This window comes from Vigna angularis, chromosome 5 (genome assembly GCF_016808095.1).
Source record: "Vigna angularis cultivar LongXiaoDou No.4 chromosome 5, ASM1680809v1, whole genome shotgun sequence".
In the NCBI taxonomy this organism is placed as follows: domain Eukaryota; kingdom Viridiplantae; phylum Streptophyta; class Magnoliopsida; order Fabales; family Fabaceae; genus Vigna; species Vigna angularis.
In genome coordinates this window covers 37,743,563-37,760,603 of record NC_068974.1, presented here as the reverse complement: position 1 = coordinate 37,760,603, position 17,041 = coordinate 37,743,563, and the positions used below count along the sequence as shown (strand labels likewise).

The window sequence follows — 17,041 nt, the reverse complement described above, 5'->3', positions numbered from 1 at the left end:
ACTATTTTCTTTGACAATAATTGGTGGTTAACAATAGATAAATTGTGTATTTATACGTGGCCCAACAAGTAGTAAGTTAAATTTTAATGTTTATATTATTTTTTATTGTGTATTTTTAAAATAAAATGCCTACACTGTTATAAAATTTTAAATTTAGAAGTTACATTCTTTTTAGGGGATGAAAAGATATTTTTTCCTTACTTTTCCATTACTATTGTTTAACATAATTTATTTTATTTTATTTTCTTTTTTTGTTTTAGTTTTTGTTTTTAATATTTGTGACTACTCTTTTGTGGTGGGTGTCGCGTGTATTAGTTGGGGAATTAGGGTTAAGTTAGTAGAAAAGAATTGTCCTTTTACGGACTATTTATTTTTGTGGTGATTGTGAAATTGCGATAGTGAAAGTAGTGTATAATTTTATAATAGAATTTACTTAATTCATAAAATTATTAGATGAAAAGGATGGAGAATAAATAAGTGGTATCGCATTCACATTTGCAATCGTAAGAGTTTATTTAATACTTTTTAATGAAAAAGTAGATAAAATCTTTTAAAAAATTCATATTAAATAATTCCAATTAAATATTTTCTCTGAATTTTCTCTTAATTATGTCAGACCCCAACATTTAAATCATAATTTGTGTTTGATTAGATGACAAAAAATATCCACACTTTAAAATAATCATTTTTTATTTTCCAACTTTATTTTTATACTAATGTTTTTTTTTTGGGATATATAACATCTTTCCACCACCAAATTAAATGATTTTTTTTTAATAATTCGGAATCTTCCTTTTCTTAAAAGATAAGGTCCCGAATAATATGGATATCAATATTGTCATACAAGATTTGTGCTACTTTACGCTTCACACACTTAAAAATTCCAATTTATATAGTCTCTTTTATCTCTTTAAGACAAAGTAGTTTATCCTAATGCCAAAACTGTAGTTTTATACTACATGTTTCATATAACAAACCCTTCACTTTTAAAGAATTTCAAAGAGAATGTTAACTTTCATTAAAATCTTCAATCTTGTTTTGATCCTTCGATACTTAGGCTTTGTTTACTTAAATGGATTTGGAGGAGAGTGATTGAGGAGATTTGAAGGTAAATTTTTTTGTTCTTTATTTGAGTGAATTTGGAAGTAAATGAGAGTGGATTTAGAAATACATTTTTTTAATCTGTCACGTCAATCAAATCTTACACTAATTCTCACAAACTTTACTTCCAAATTCACTCTCACCTCCAAATTCACTCAAATAAACAACAAAAACAATTACTTTCAAATCTTCTCAAATCTCCTCGATCACTTTTCTTCAAATCCATTGTACAATACTTTAAACAAATACGTACTTACTTATGTATTTAATATATATAATATAGTATGGGACAGAAGAAATAATAGCAGTGACAAATATCTATAAACAATAAGAGTAATCATTTTGTACAAAATTTCTTGATAGAAGCAGAACGACGAAAACCCTTGGAATTACATGACAGTTGACATGAATGCAAAAATAATTCAAACCTATTTTACATTTCGATAGATACATACAATACTAGTACAGTTTTTGATGATGCTGCTCCACTTTCAAGAAACAACAGATGAAGTTATTGATACAGTTTCCTCTGTGTTAATTTATTGTTTTGAAAGAGAAGTGAATGTGGATGAGCAAAGATCATAATGATGTGTTTAGAGATTAATGAGGCTGTGAGTGTGAGTGAGTGGTGGAGCGAGGAGGATTGGTGAGCATATGAACGACTTCCCTCATGGTGGGCCTGGCGGGGCCCATTTCCCTAACACACATCATAGCAATGTTGAACATGTAAATGACACTTGTCAATGGATACCCACTCAGCCTTGGATCCACCACTGCCAACACCAACGCTGCATCCGACGGCTGAGATATCTCCATTCTCGTCTTGTTCACCCATCCAACGATGTCCACTCCGTCTCCAAACTCCCCCACCGGCTTCCTCCCTATTATCAGCTCCAACAGCACCACCCCGAAACTGTACACATCGCTTTTCTCGTCCACTTTCAACGTGTATGCATACTCTGTCCACCCATCACAAAAAAAATAATAAAAAAGATAGTAAATATAGTATGACATTTGACACATCTAACAAGTATAAAATGGTTTTAAAGAAAGTAAATTTTTATAATTTTTCGAAAAAAAAATTAAAAATAAGAAATGATACTATCAAATGAATATAAAATTTTAAGTAATATAAAGAGCATAAGGTAAAACGTGATAAAAGTATAAATGTTTGTAGTTTTTCAATAAAAAGTAAGGATAGTTAAAATGAATGTAAAAAATTTAAGTGTGTTAAAGTATCATTTTTCATCATGTGAGAATCAAAAATTTTTTACATTTATTTAACATTATTCTTTCTTATTTTTCACTCTTTTCTCTTTTTTCTTGGTTTTTAACATTTATTTGATATAGTGTGAGACATTTTTACTGAATTTCTAGACTATCATAATATACAATTTTAAAATTTAATGACACCTACCACATCAAATAAGTGTATTTATTAGAGTGTCAAGTTACTCCTATTTTAAAAGCTTACATTTTTAGGATCATCTTATTCTTACAGTATGAGTGTGAAATAAATATAAAGAAAAATATTTTTTCAAACAACTTTTTCTTAAAAACTTTTTTACCATAGTAGAAGTTTATGATTGGTCTATTTTAAAATAGACCAATCTAATAGATAATTTATTATAAAAAAATTGTTAAAAAAGTCGTTAACAGCATTAGTCACAAATGTAGTTTTCCAGTTTTCCATTAAATCAACTAATCAAAATCTACATCAATCATCTTAAAAGTAAGCTAAATTCATATGATCGAGATTATCCATGAAATCATGATTGATGATGTGAATATGAAGTGGTAAAAGAGGATTAATGGAACCTGGAGCAATGTAGCCGTAGGAGCCGGCGATGGAGGACATGGACTGAGAGGCGCCGGGATCGTGGAGGAACTTGGCGAGTCCGAAATCGGCGACATGGGCCTCGAAGTCGGCGTCGAGCAATATATTGTTGGATTTGACGTCTCTGTGAATGATGAGAGGAGAACAATCATGGTGCAAGTAACAGAGTCCTCTTGCAGCTTCAACTGCAATCTTGAACCTCATCTCCCATCTTAAATGCCCTCCTTTCGCTCCATGCAGCCATTCCCCTAAGCTTCCATTCGGCATGTACTCGTAGAGCAGCAAGTTCGTCTCCTTGTTCGACACGTAACCCAGAAGCCTCATTATGTTCCTGTGCCTTATCTTCCCCAGCGTCTCTATCTCCGCCCTGAACCCGTAATCGTTCCTCCCGCTACCCGCCCCGACCAACCGCTTTATGGCCACGTCGCTTCCGTTCGGCATCGACCCCCGGTACACGATCCCCGCGCCTCCTTTTCCTATTATGTTCTCCTCCTTCAGACACTCCACCACGTCCTCCGCTTTCAAGTTCAGCCGCTGGAACGCCGTCAGCTTCCACGTCATCGCCCGGAGCAGCTTCCTCCTTCGCATCATGTACACCGTCACTGCCACCAGCAGCGCCGCGGTGGCTAGTGCAATCACGCTTATTATCACCCTCGTCGATTTCGAACTCCATGGGCCTCGCCTTTTCTGGAAGGCGTCGTCTGGGTACATGGAGGAACTGGTGCAAGAGCGGGAGGAACAGAGATTGGGGTTCCCCGCGAAGGACCTGTCGCTGAAGGCCAAAAACTGACCGCCGGTTGGGAGCTTGCCGTTGAAATTGTTGTAGGAGAGATCCAGCGTTGTGAGGCTAGACATGAAGCGAATCTCGTCGGGGATTGGTCCTGTTATCAGGTTTTGAGAAACATTTAAAACGCTCAAGCTCGTCAGGTTTTTTATGCCCTTGGGAATCTCCCCCACCAGCATGTTCCGACTGAGGTCAACGAAGTTGAGTGAAACGCAGTGAATCAACGTCGTGGGGATTTCACCCGTGAGATTGTTGCCGCTTATGTTGACGGAGGTCAGTATCGGTAAGACAAAAACCTCCGCCGGGATTTCTCCAACGAACTCGTTGGCGTCGAGTGAGAGTGTCTGCAGTGCCCTCAAGTTCTTCAAGGCCGGTTGAATTCTCCCCGTCAGTAAGTTGTTGGAAAGCGTGAGAATCCCGAGAGAATCGCCGGAAATCTCGGGAGGTAGTTCGCCGTCGAAACGGTTGTTGGCGAGCTCGATTATTTTGACGGAAGGCAGTTTGAAAATTCCCGACGGAATGGCGCCGCTAAGGTAGTTATTGGAGGCTCGGATCTTGACGAGTGACTTGCAGTTTCCAATGTCATCGGGGATTGGACCGTGGAAGAAGTTATCGGTGATGACGAAGGTTTGTAACCTCCCACTCTTGCACAGACCCGGAGGGATCAACCCGGTGAAGTGATTGCTCGTGACGTCGAAGAACTTGAACTTCCCGTTTTGGCCAAGATTCTGGGGCAGCACGAAGGACAAGTTGTTCTCCCAGAGCTGCAGCGTTTCCAGATTCGGAAGCTCGCCGACGAAGAGGGGAACAGAACCACGCAGCTTGTTGTGGAAGAAGTTCATCAGAGTTAGGTTTCTCAGCTGGGAGAAACTCTCAGGAATCTCTCCGGTGAGACCGTTGAAGGAGAGATCCATTGACATGAGGCTCTCCATGGCAGAGAGTTCCGAAGGAATAGTTCCTGTGAGGTTGTTCATTTGCAAGAACAACGTGTCAAGGTTCTTTAAACTGCTCAGGCTCGGTGGAATCTCTCCGCTGAGGTTGCAGCTGGAGAGGTCAAGGTATTTCAGTGATTTCATGGCTCCGAACTCCGGTGGGATCCCACCTTCGTAAGCGTTGTTGTATCCAAGTTTTAGAAACTTCAGCGTCTTCAACCGAGACAAACTCTTGGGAATCTTCCCCGACAGACTGTTAGTGCTTAAGCTTAAAAACTCCAAGCACCCAAACTCCGAGTATCTCTCCGGTATGCTGCCGGAAAAGTAATTTCCATCGAGCTTGAGGTATCGGAGTTTCTCCAGTTTCACGAATTCCTCCGGAAGCGGTCCGGTGAAGTTGTTGTCGTAGGCGTCGAGGACCTCGAGTTGGGTCATGGGGAGAACGATTTGGCCGGGGAAACCACCGGAGAAGCTGTTGTGGGAGATGTTGAGGAGCTTGAGGGAAGCGAGGGCAGCGAGCTCCTTGGGAAGCTCGCCGGTGAGGTTGTCCTGCGAGATGGTTAGGTTTTGGAGTTTGTCAAACTGTCCAATCTCCGGCGGAAGGTGGCCGAAGAGTGGAAGGGAGGAGACGTTGATGGCAACGACTCGAAGGTCTTGGTCGCATTGGACGCCAGAAAATGAACAGTGTGCGGAAAGCGAGGTGGAAAACTTCCAGTCGCTGAGCGCATCTTCTTTGGCTTTGTGTCCCTTCATGGAGTCCTTCATCTTCAGCAGCGCATCCATGTCACTGAAAGAAGAACACTCGGCCAGGCGGAACCATACGAAAAGAAACAACAGTAGCGTGTAAGACGCTGAGCTTCTCATGTCTGTGTTGCTTCCTACTACTACTACTATTCCCTTTCTCATATACCTTTGCCAAATGCATACATTTGGCTGCCTCCTTCTTTTGACACCACACACCTCCTCCTGTCTGCTATAAATATTATGTGTAGATATTTAATCAAATACCATGTGTGCATGGTGGCATCGCATGCAATCAATGATAAACGTTCTTCCAAGTGGATGCCCTGAAAAATATAAAGAAAAAAGAATATTAATATGCAGCACCAGTAGCTGCACGAGATCCACTATAAGCTTGTGAAACATCAAGTATAATTATGTTTGAAGAAAATTGTATACCAATTTCTAATGTAGATTAATTATATTATATATATATATATATATTGATTTTAGTGGTGGGTGAGGTCCTACCAGCAATTAGTCTAGGGGAGAAAGTTTATGCAAAGCTTGTCAAATCTTTTTATTCGGTACGTATATATCAAGTTAATTATTCTTGGTATATTAATTGTATTTTATAATATGACTGTAATATTCTTACAGTCAGCTGGAAGGTGGAGTTAGCTTTTGTGAACACAAAGATGCAAAATTTCTTTCTCACCATTTAAACTTTTGATGAGCCTAACTTTGAAATGAAACGAAAGTGATTTTACGTGATGCACCAAATGGAAAAAGGGAATAAAAGAAAGTTCCTTTACGTAGAAGTCTTCTTAGCTACTGTTCTTTGGTATATCACATGGATAATTATTGCCTATGGCAAAGCGAAGCATCAATTCCGTGTTTTAAGTTGTTCTGTCAACGATCAAGAACCAGATATATTGCAGAATCGTATTCTATGCAAATGCATGACGATTAATGCATATGAATCAATAACATTTTAAAGCAAATTCTGTTCCAAACATTAAGCTAAATGCAAATTACCATTTTGGAGTTTTTAGAAGAGAATCAAGACAAACTAGATGATATAAATGTACATAAGTACAAGTTATTACAACATGGACTTTTCATGCATGTTCTCTTTTCTGCATGTACTGTTTTAAGATCGGGATGTAAAGAGGGTTAACACAGGTAATGGTGGTAATGGTAAGGTATATTATATGCTTTGAGTCTATTTTTGTTAAAGAGGGTCTATTTTCTGACGAATACCCTTATCCTTCTATCAAAACTCTTAATATCTAATGTGTATATTGAAAATGAAACTTTTGTTTATATAAAGAGTTATCTAATTTCTCATATTTTCAATTTTATACATGTTCTTAATATTTTTTCTTATTAGGGATTCCTCAAAATTGTCGTAGCCTTTTGTTGTGTATTTGGGTCGATTGTAGCTACTTTAGATTATTCGTATTTGGCATAAAAAAAAAAAAAAAACTCAAAGAACATTGATAAAAGAAAATAGCTAGAGACAAGTTTTTTCTTTCATTGAATGGTTAAAAAAGTGTTAGAAGGTCAAGATTCTTACAGAATGATGCTTATTATTTGATAGTTTTTGAAATTGTAGGCACTGATAAACGGAAGAGTGGTACATGATTCTCAAAAAGTGTTGAATAATTGTGGTTTGTCAACTCCTACGATGATAGCGACAGCGAGTTAGTGTTGTTGAAGTGCCCACAAAAATCTCATATCATTGGCCCTTTTGGTTACTTCGTCTTTTACGTGGCAGACAGTGTTAATTCCCTAAGCCTAATTAACTTCTATATTTAATTATTTCACTCTATAGTTTTTAAATATGCAGTTGAATCCAACAACACATTATTTGCTAAAGATACACTCTATATTTACTGATATGTCCTGATTTTCTTTTTCTCTCAATTGAGTAAAACGTTTGGTAGGAAATAAACCACTTATTTCAAGAAATTTTAATATGTAGAATAGTTAAAATTGCACTCATGGTAATTATACAGGCTTTTGAGTGTTCAGAGATAAATATGAATATAATTATCATTGGTTGAGTGGTTGGACTATGTATAATGTGTTGAATTGGTATAAAGTATATATTATTAAGAAATACTTGAGTTTTTATTTGTTAATATAATTGATAAAATCATTAATTTGTTGGTTGATAATAAATATATTTTTTATATAGCTAGATGTGGGAAGTTACAGCCTTTAAGCAACTTAAATATTTTGTTATACTTAGGAGGTACTCTACTTGCTAATCTAATCAAGGTATAGGAAAAAATTTAAGAGAAAAATAAGACAAAAATGATAAAAAAATATGTTGGGTTAGGCTTATCGATAAATTGGTTTTATCGATAATGGTTAAGATAAGTTGCAATTTATGGTTCTCCAATTTTTCTCCAATTTTTTGTTAGGAAAATGTTTTGTTTGGATAGGAATTTTTTATTAGTTTATAATTTGTAATAATTTTTTTTATCGCTGTTACCATTATTATTATAGTTAAAAAAATAGGAGATAAATATTTAATTTTTGGGTGTTTTTTAATTCCATTCTATATATTTACAATTTGTTATTCTGCTTAAGATTATAATTAAAGTTTTTTAATATAGTATCTTATTTTTCTTTATTATTTAATTCATTATTTTGATTATTGTGTTATTAAACTAAATTTAAAAATAATAACTCGAAGAAGGTCTTCAAACCCACATGATCTGTCCTCTCCAAATAGTTTTATATTTTCATTTCATTCAATAGATCTGGGGCACAGACTAATAGTCCAATTAATAAAATGTTTACCAAATACACAACTTTTAATTCGAGTGTAAGCAAATAAATATTCACTCATATACAATCATCAATCTTAAATCGACAAAAGTCTACAAGTATATAATTTTTCAGTTTTTTAAGTATATGATGACAAAAATTTGACACCAATATCGTATATTTAAGTCATACATTAAGTAAATAAAAAATTATTTTATAAGAATTTAAATGATTATTTAAGTTTTATATTAAATAAAGATAAGAAAATATTTTGTAAGATAGAACATTTTTGAAAGATTCGTCAGTAATATAAAAATAGTTGTTTTATGATGAAATCATATGAATATAATATAGTCAAATAATCAATTAATAACTATCTAACAATTTCTCTTGATCATTTACTCTTTTATATTTATTTTACTTCTTTTCATTCATTACTTAAATATTGATTTTAAATATTTTGGATTTTAATATGTTGTTTTGATATCTCGATTTTTTTATTAGTTTAATCGTGTCACGTTTTATCTTATTTTATTATTTACTTATTTTATCTTTTACGTGCTAACATTTTTTCATTTCTTACATGGGTCATGAGGACACATAGTTCATGAGCAATGGAGAACACAAGAGAATATATAAGTCGTTAGGTTGATTAAGAAAATAATTAAGAATCCACAAAAAGTATATACATATAATAACACCACCTATTAGATTATAAAGATATCAAAATTTTTTTATTTTCATTATTTTTTATTAATTTTTAATTTAAATAAATAGTAATAATTTTCGGAATAATATTTTTATAATAACATATTCATTGTGTATAACATTAATTTAATTTAAAATTGATGGCAGATAGTAATACCTTGAATCTCAAGACAAAAGGTTTTAAAGGGGAATATTTGTAAGTAAATGTAAATGTGTATAAAGTTAAATATTTTTGGTATATTTTTTAATAAGACTAATGTATTCTTACATTTTTAATGTGTATTAGGTGGCCATGCACTTCACAATCTTTTTCAAGTCAAAGATGCAGTTTATATTCCTGACAATTGTGGAGGTTTCAATTTGGAATGAAACAAAAATTGCTTCACGTAATTCAGCAAATTTAAGAAAAAAAAAAGAATAAAAGAAAGTTTTTCTTACTTGGAAGTTTCCTAGTGTCTGTTTTGTGTATAAGTGTGATACTTACTGCTGTGGAAAAACCAAAGCATAATAAGTTCTACGATAACACATTTTACATTTATTTGATATATAATATATAGTTTAAATGCTCATAAAATAATAAAATTTTATATTTTTTAAAAAAAAATTAAAAAATGATAGTATAAAATAAATATAAAAAATTTATATATATCAAAATATCATTTTTCTTTTGTTTAAGTTGTTCTGTCAAATATCAAACACTAACAATAGTGTAGGATCTTATTCTATTTGTGTCACATTATGCATTTCAAATGGTTTGGCACCAAACATTGCCATTTAAAAATGTAAATCTCCTTTGTCTTAAGGAGGAAAACATTCCAAAAATAAAATAAGTCATTTTTCAAGAATATGTTTCTTAGTAAAATTATTGGAGTTTTCTAAACTTCTTGTAGTTAGAAACACGTTATCGAGGACAATATTTTCTTCTTTTATCATGCATTTTCTTTCCACGTTTGTTTTCTTCTTTTATTCTTCGTTTTGTACAAGGTCCAGATTCTCACACAGTGACAAGAAAAGCTTCATGCCAGTGACCATAAACACTCTGATTAGAATGATTAAAATGAATTGGAAATGCTTCAAAGATTTAAGTTGGTTCAACTTTTCTTAAGTTTGATTATTTGCTCCACAATTTTTATCAAAAGATATAATCTGAGTTACAAATACTATAATTCATTTCAAGTTAAAATGAAGTAAAATCGATGTACCCTAATATTTCTTTGTTGTTGTCATTCCACAACATAATGCAAAAAAATGCTCAAAAATTGAATAAAGTATAACTGATACCATATCACAACATTAACAGCTAATGAAAGTACAAATTATGGAGTTACAGAATAAAATTGGACTGAAATAGAACCATAATACATTTTTCTCAACAAAAAAAAATACAGAAAATTGACAACACTACATTATTTAATTAGTCTATAGCATTGTCATGTCATAGATTAAACATTTGCTGCTAAAGCAAACTTTCAGTAAATGATATTTTAATTTTCACGTATCTTATAACTAACAAATTTCGATAAAAAAAAAGTTTAAATATTTGTGTTGATTTTGTTATGGTGAAAAATATTCGTAATTGAAGTTTTATATGTTGATAATATTTTAATTTATATGTAATGTCTCAAATCACGTGAACGAAAACTAAGTTTGTGTCCTAAGCATACATATTTGAGAGTTTAATGAATGTCACACCATACATGCATTTAACTGGTGTTAGATTTACCATTAAAACGTTGGTTCGACACTAAGGTGCTTGCTTCTCCAAAAAAATACTAGAAAGCCACAGAAATATCAAAGACTTTGAAGACTCTACAATTACATTACCACTCACATGACAAATTGAACATTTTTATAATTTAAAAAAAAAATATACCGAGTAACTTTAGTAAAACCACAATCCTCTGTATGAACAAGCTAGTTAAGGTTTTGGGCTTAACAAACCAAAAATGATGTAAGAAGCCCTGCAAATACTACAGCTCATAACCTACCACAGAAAGGAGCGAGCGACTAGCGATGTTGGACATGTGAAAATAGAATTACGAAAGGTAGATCACAGCATCTTCGATGATTCACAAACATGATAGCATCAAATTATCACTCAAGTCCGGAAAGAAGGAATGTATCCCATTAAAAAATAATAAGGATGTATATAAGGCTACAAGTTGCATAAAAATGAAAACAAAAATTTTACCGAACAAACTACCGACCTGCCAGAAGTATACAAAAATGGTTGTCATTCACCAGATTAGTAGATGACTACACCGCTATTAAACTTTAGTTTTCAGTTTTCTTTTTTTTCCCTTTCTTCTTGCTTGGCATTTCAGGAGATTCTTCTTGCTCTGCATGCTTTTTCCGTTTTTTCTTCTTCTCTCCTGCATTCATGTCTCCATTCCCATTCTGCAACTCAGTATTCTCACTAGCCTCCTTCCTTTTCTTCTTCTTTTCTTTCTTCTCAACTTCGGGTTCTGGCTCCTCAGCAACATCAGCTTGAACAGTTGGTTCCTCTTCATTTTTCCCCTTCTTTTTCTTCTTTTCTTTCTTTTTATCAGCAACAGAAGCCTCTTGTTTATCCTCATCCATGGCGGAATTGACAATTTGCCCGATAACTGAATCAGCCGAAGCATTATATGTCTACAAGGAAAACGACAATCAGCATAGACAGAAAATAAAATTGAAGTTATTAACAACACCATAAGGAACAAGAAACAAACCTTAGCCGGGGTGATCAGTCCTCCCGCTCCTTTCTTTCTGTCCTTGTCATATGCTTCTATCTTAGGTTTTCCCTTAGCAGAACCGGCAAAACGACCCAACTCTTTCCCTTCAAGGTTCCTCAATCGCGCCTCAAGCTGCAGAAAAAACTTGTTAAAAGTAGAAAAAAAAAAAAAATATATATATATATATATATATATATATATATATAAACAAAACACATGTACCTTGGCTCTGTTCTCCAATCCCATGGTGTTGTCTTGGCCATCTCCAAGTGCGTCACACCTAATAGCCAATGCTGTCTTTGCAGCAAGTGACCGAGAAATTTTCCCCTTGAACTTTGCAGCTGCCTGACCAATCAAAGATGCATGGTATATAAGACCATACTTCGGAGTAGCATGCTTAGTCTTCAGTGCCCTGAAGAGAGCCTTCTCAGCACCAAGAATCTGCACAGTGCTACCAGGCTGCTTTGCAAGATTTAATAAGCTACCACCATGGGCAATGAGACGAGCACCAACAAGCTCCCCAACCATCGCAGTCAAATTGGGTGCAATGGTGTTCATCCTGCTCTTCAGATAATCATATAGTTGTGCCCTGTATTCCGAAAGAGCCAAAACCTGGTCACAGAGTTCCCTAATATTTGCCAAATCAAGATCACCGATTTCAGTTCCCATAGATATTACAGCTGCCTCCTTAAGTTCTGCCTCCACTTCCTCAGACAAAATCTGGGACAAAACGTATGAAAATAATTAAAAATCTATAAAGAAACATAGTTAAAGATAGAAATATCACTTTTCACAACTCATTGTGAACCACAGAAATATCATATACTTTTCAGACCAAATTGTTCACCAGTGGAGTAAAGTTGAACATTACAACTCATTGTGAACCACATGTCTGCTTAAATGCAAAAAAAAGGGCAGCATTTAACTGAGATTATACCTCAGAGAAATCAAGCTCAGCTGCATTGACACGATCACCCATCAACTTGACTGCCCTTGCATATTGGATGTTATCTTGTACTATTTTAGTAAGTTCGGGAAAATGCCAACCATACCATTCACGAACCCTCATGGCATATGTATTCAACTCTTTATCAAGATCATCAAGTAAACCAATAGCTTGCACAATCATGGTATCCACCTAAACAAACATCTCGAAGTCAGCCAACAGTTATTCAATAAACAATCATTCACGAAGGTAAAAATTTCCATAACAAAAATAAATTGACACCGTCTTGTTTATAAGTCTACATCAGAAGGTCAAAGATTCATCATATTCCAACTCCAACTATTTTCATGAAAATGCTAAAACTGCTACTTTGGTATCAGTGAAAACTCCTAAAGATATTAAACCCAAAAAATAAGGCCCTAAATTGGAAATAACATGTGAGACAACATGCAAACTATGAACTCTAAACAAGGGCACTAAACACACAATTTGTGCCAATGATGTATGAGACATACTTTATTTCTAAAATGTAAGATGTAAACGATAAAATAGAAATAGCAGGACAAAACATTGGAATTAGATACGTGATAAAATTATGACTATTAAGAAGTTGAAGCATACGCATATTCTAAGAGCAAATGAGAATAACACCCGCAATAATTCATCAAACTCCCCGCCATACCGTAAATTGTTCAAAAAGCAATAATCCGTGTACTCCTATAAGGTTGTAGTAACTATTAAAAGAGGTAGGCGATTATGTGCAATTTCTGGGGAAAAAATCAAAGGGAACATGTGTACTTTTCTCATATTCTAACCATGTTAGTCTCCTCACATTATATGATTCACAAAAGCTTCACAGCCTTCAGAAAACAATGATATCTTCATTCCTACCAATCAATACACTATTTGGGGAGAATTCTTTGTGAATACAAGAGTAGGATATAACTAAAGGATGTCAATATGCATAATACATAATAGGAAAACATAATTAAAAATGGTACAAGAACAATTATATCGTCAAGTTCTTATAACCATCAAGTCAACAGAAATTACACCTTATCTGCGCTAAACTTCAACTTGTATCTGGATAAGCTATGGGATAAACCCAGGCTCATTGGAGCCATGTCTTGAACAGCTAGACCAGATATGAGTTCAGTTAACTGATTTCTGACACCTCTCATCAACTCCATGACTGCATTGTTGTGAATACAATCGATTTTCTAAAAGGATCAACAAAACAAATTAATTTATCAGATAGATGAGTGGAACATAAATTATCATATCACATGTTCTATTGGGAAATAAGCCCACCAATTTCTCTTTAATCACATTCCCAAGTTTTGAATCGGCCACACCAAGTGTTTCATTTTCACAATGAACACGCAAGAACTTGCGAAGACCTTTGCTTGCTTTTCCATCAATTAGTAAAGTCGCTGCTTCTAGAGCTTCTGAAGTGTTCTCGAACTTAGAAAACGCTTTCAACTTGACCACCTAAAATTGTGGAAATTTGGATTAGCTTCACAAGCAATTAAAAAACTTTCCCAGAGAAAAAAAACTGGATTCGTATAAATAGATTGAGCACAGTTTTCACACTTTCACATTGATACCATCAAATAGCCAGGGAAAAATGGGTGACAAGAAATGGATAAAGAGGAGAACCTGTCTAGCAGTGTCTGCGCTGGAAAAGTCCTTCCACAAGTCCTGCGTTAAGAAACAAGTATAAATTAAACTTCTTGAACAGAGCTTCAGAATGTGGGAAAGAAAAACAAACGACATAACATATTAATAATAAAACAAACTCAACTACGTTCCAAATTTCAAATGCTTAGATGAAAGAGTATGTAAGAATATAGAGCTCGGAAATAATTAATAAAATGGTAGTAATAGTTCCATGCAAGGCATTTCGTTAAAGTAACACACTAAGGTTCAGGATGTAATCAGAAATTAATATCGTTTCCCCTTCAGAAATTTCTAAAGATCCAATCGTTTCAATAATTGACAAAGAAAAATGCATGCCTCCTTCAGAATGAGTCAAGTAAACTAAGAAAAGAAAGAAAAACCAACAGAAAACGCTCCACGAAAAATCCAGCAATGCAATCTTTAAATTTTCACGACAAAAATGAAGAATGTATACCTCAACTTTTGAAAGCTTGCCTTCATCCAGAACTTTAAACAGGGCAAACCCGGCAGGAGTTTCAAACAACACAAGCATTTTTTTTCTACTCCGACAAAACCTGAAAAAAAAACACCAAGCGTAAGTTTAATGAACAAGCAAAGGTCAAAAATGAAGAAGCACGGAACACTTGTTAACATTGACCCCAACGAAGTAAACGGTTTTTCTTTGCTGGAAGAGTTACACTAAAACGATGATCACCATAACAAGCACTGGTGACAAGTAACAAAGTTAACAACTACACAAAATCCAGGAGCATAAAAAGAACGAAAAATGGAAGAAGAGGAAAACCTGGAATAAGATTTCGATCCCCCAAGAGGGTTTTAGAGCATAAACCCTAAGCTAGGGTTGAAGAGAGAAGGTACACGTCGAGGAAGAAGAGGCGGCAGCCAAACAATTTTGGGTTTAGGCATGAATCATATATAAACGGGAACAATGCTATTATTAATGGGCCCAAATTATTGTCAGGACGGCCCAAATTTTACTTCACTTATCAATCGGGCTGACCCAATAGCGCCTCCATTAAAATGAATTGTTTGAATTATATATATATATATATATATATATATATATATATATATATATATATATATATATATATATGTGTGTGTGTGTGTGTGTGTATATATATATATATGTGTGTGTATATATATATAAATGTTAAAAATGTGAAAAATTCAATAATGTTTGACTAATATTTGTTAAAATTTTGAAATAAAATTGTATCTTGAAAAATAAATTTATGTATTCAATTTAAATAAAAAATTAGATAGAAAATATTTCAATTATTTTATTTAAATAAAATGTTTAAAAAAAAATCAACTGCAAGTCCTTATTAAAATAGAATAGATTTCAATTTATTATAATTATCTAAATCTCTCTTACAAACAAAATGTTACATTGGAAATGCTATGAAAATTTACAAGACCGTCAAAATGAGTTTGTCCGATATATTGATCCAAAAACTCCATCAAAAAATGAGTAATGCTAAGTAAGAAAAATTATAACTTAGTGGAGTCAGTTTTTATTTGATCTTTAATTTTACAATTTAAATAGGATTAGGTGGACTCAAATTCTAAGTTCATGAACCATCTATTTCATTAAATGATAAATATATTTAATAATAATAATAATAGTAATAATTGTTTATTAAAACACATGTATTTATCATAATTTATATATTAAATCACTGTATTTAAAATTAAAATTAGTTTTATTATTGAAATTTCACAAGATGTGATACTTAATATTTTGTGTATTAACAAATATTTTCAATTACTTCTCTAAATTAATCTTAATGATAGAAGATAAGAGAGAGAAATAATGAAAAGGGATTTTTCTACCCTCCATTTACCTTTGTTCGTTTTTTAACAAACAAAATAATATTAAAAATATAGTTTTTTCATCCACTCCATTATCTTTTAACCAAACACTTGTTACTATAAAACATGAAATTTTTCATATATGATGATTTTGTAATAAAAAAACCATACAAAATATTTTCTTATTATCGATATTATATATTTTCTCTTTCCAATTTATTTCTAGTATAACTTATTATAGTATAGGTTTTGTTTTTCTGGGATAATACTTATTTGTGATGGAGTAAATTGGAATTACATGTCCATAGGATTTGTAGTAATTATGGGAGAGACGTGAGATTCTATCTCTCATAAAGTTGCATGGTATGATGAGATAAAAAAATGTAACTATAAAATGATCCTTAACTCTTTTTTTTTTAATTTACAACATTTATTTATGATAATTAATAATTATAATAACAAAAATCAAAATCAAAATATTTAATTAAGATTAGCTTTAATCAATCAAATTTTATTTTAAATTAATTATATCTATTAATTTTTTTATAAAAAATCATCTAAGTTTTATTTTAAAATAATTTTAACTAAGTATGTTTCATTTTTTATTAATTTTAATCACAAGGAAAAATATATAATTTTATCACTTAATTTATTAAAAAATATTTATTTGTCACGTCCATCAAATAATTAAGAAATTTTTATAAATTCTATCATTTCTGTATTTTTACTTATAAGACTCTTAAAAGATACACTATCAGTTTATCTTTCATTTTTCACTCAAATTCGAAAAGAGTCTTGATTCTTATTGTTTTCTTCTACCCTATTTATTTTCCCCATTGAGACGTTCACCTTCATTTTTCAACTTCTCTCATCAGGTTTTTTTTCATTAGTTTCTTTTATTATTTTTATGTTATTTGGTAGGAACTAATTTTCGTATTATATAACTAATACATTTATATGATAACATATATTATAAAATTACATCTAATCAGTTTATAAAAATATGTACTATGAGCTATAAAG

The 17,041-nt window shown here is 32.8% G+C and overlaps 2 protein-coding genes across 2 annotated transcripts; both read right to left on the bottom strand.

The window, feature by feature from the left end:
- Window positions 1-1,400: 1,400 nt before the first annotated feature.
- On the bottom strand, window positions 1,401-5,759 carry LOC108340409 (leucine-rich repeat receptor-like kinase protein CLV1B). Its single transcript, XM_017577775.2, has 2 exons — window positions 2,920-5,759; window positions 1,401-2,060 (listed from the first exon to the last, which is right to left on the bottom strand). The coding sequence occupies exons 1-2, from the start codon at window positions 5,558-5,560 to the stop codon at window positions 1,702-1,704; spliced, it is 3,000 nt and encodes a 999-aa protein (XP_017433264.1). The 5' UTR covers window positions 5,561-5,759; the 3' UTR covers window positions 1,401-1,701.
- A 5,211-nt stretch (window positions 5,760-10,970) lies between these two features.
- On the bottom strand, window positions 10,971-15,114 carry LOC108340542 (probable nucleolar protein 5-2). Its single transcript, XM_017578000.2, has 9 exons — window positions 14,988-15,114; window positions 14,658-14,757; window positions 14,183-14,224; window positions 13,835-14,014; window positions 13,579-13,743; window positions 12,515-12,715; window positions 11,800-12,297; window positions 11,575-11,709; window positions 10,971-11,494 (listed from the first exon to the last, which is right to left on the bottom strand). Exons 2-9 carry the CDS (start codon window positions 14,733-14,735, stop codon window positions 11,138-11,140), a joined length of 1,656 nt encoding a protein of 551 aa, XP_017433489.1. The 5' UTR covers window positions 14,736-14,757; window positions 14,988-15,114; the 3' UTR covers window positions 10,971-11,137.
- Window positions 15,115-17,041: the final 1,927 nt, after the last annotated feature.

Excerpts from the sequence above, each read along its gene's own strand:
- LOC108340409 (XM_017577775.2), bottom strand. The coding sequence starts at position 5,560 with ATGAGAAAGGGAATAGTAGTAGTAGTAGGAAGCAACACAGACATGAGA. Across the intron at positions 2,061-2,919 it reads CTACGGCTACATTGCTCCAG|AGTATGCATACACGTTGAAA; the intron begins GTTCCATTAATC and ends ATGGGTGGACAG.
- LOC108340542 (XM_017578000.2), bottom strand. The coding sequence starts at position 14,735 with ATGCTTGTGTTGTTTGAAACTCCTGCCGGGTTTGCCCTGTTTAAAGTT. Across the intron at positions 14,015-14,182 it reads GCGCAGACACTGCTAGACAG|GTGGTCAAGTTGAAAGCGTT; the intron begins GTTCTCCTCTTT and ends CCACAATTTTAG. Across the intron at positions 12,298-12,514 it reads CTGAGCTTGATTTCTCTGAG|ATTTTGTCTGAGGAAGTGGA; the intron begins GTATAATCTCAG and ends GTTTTGTCCCAG.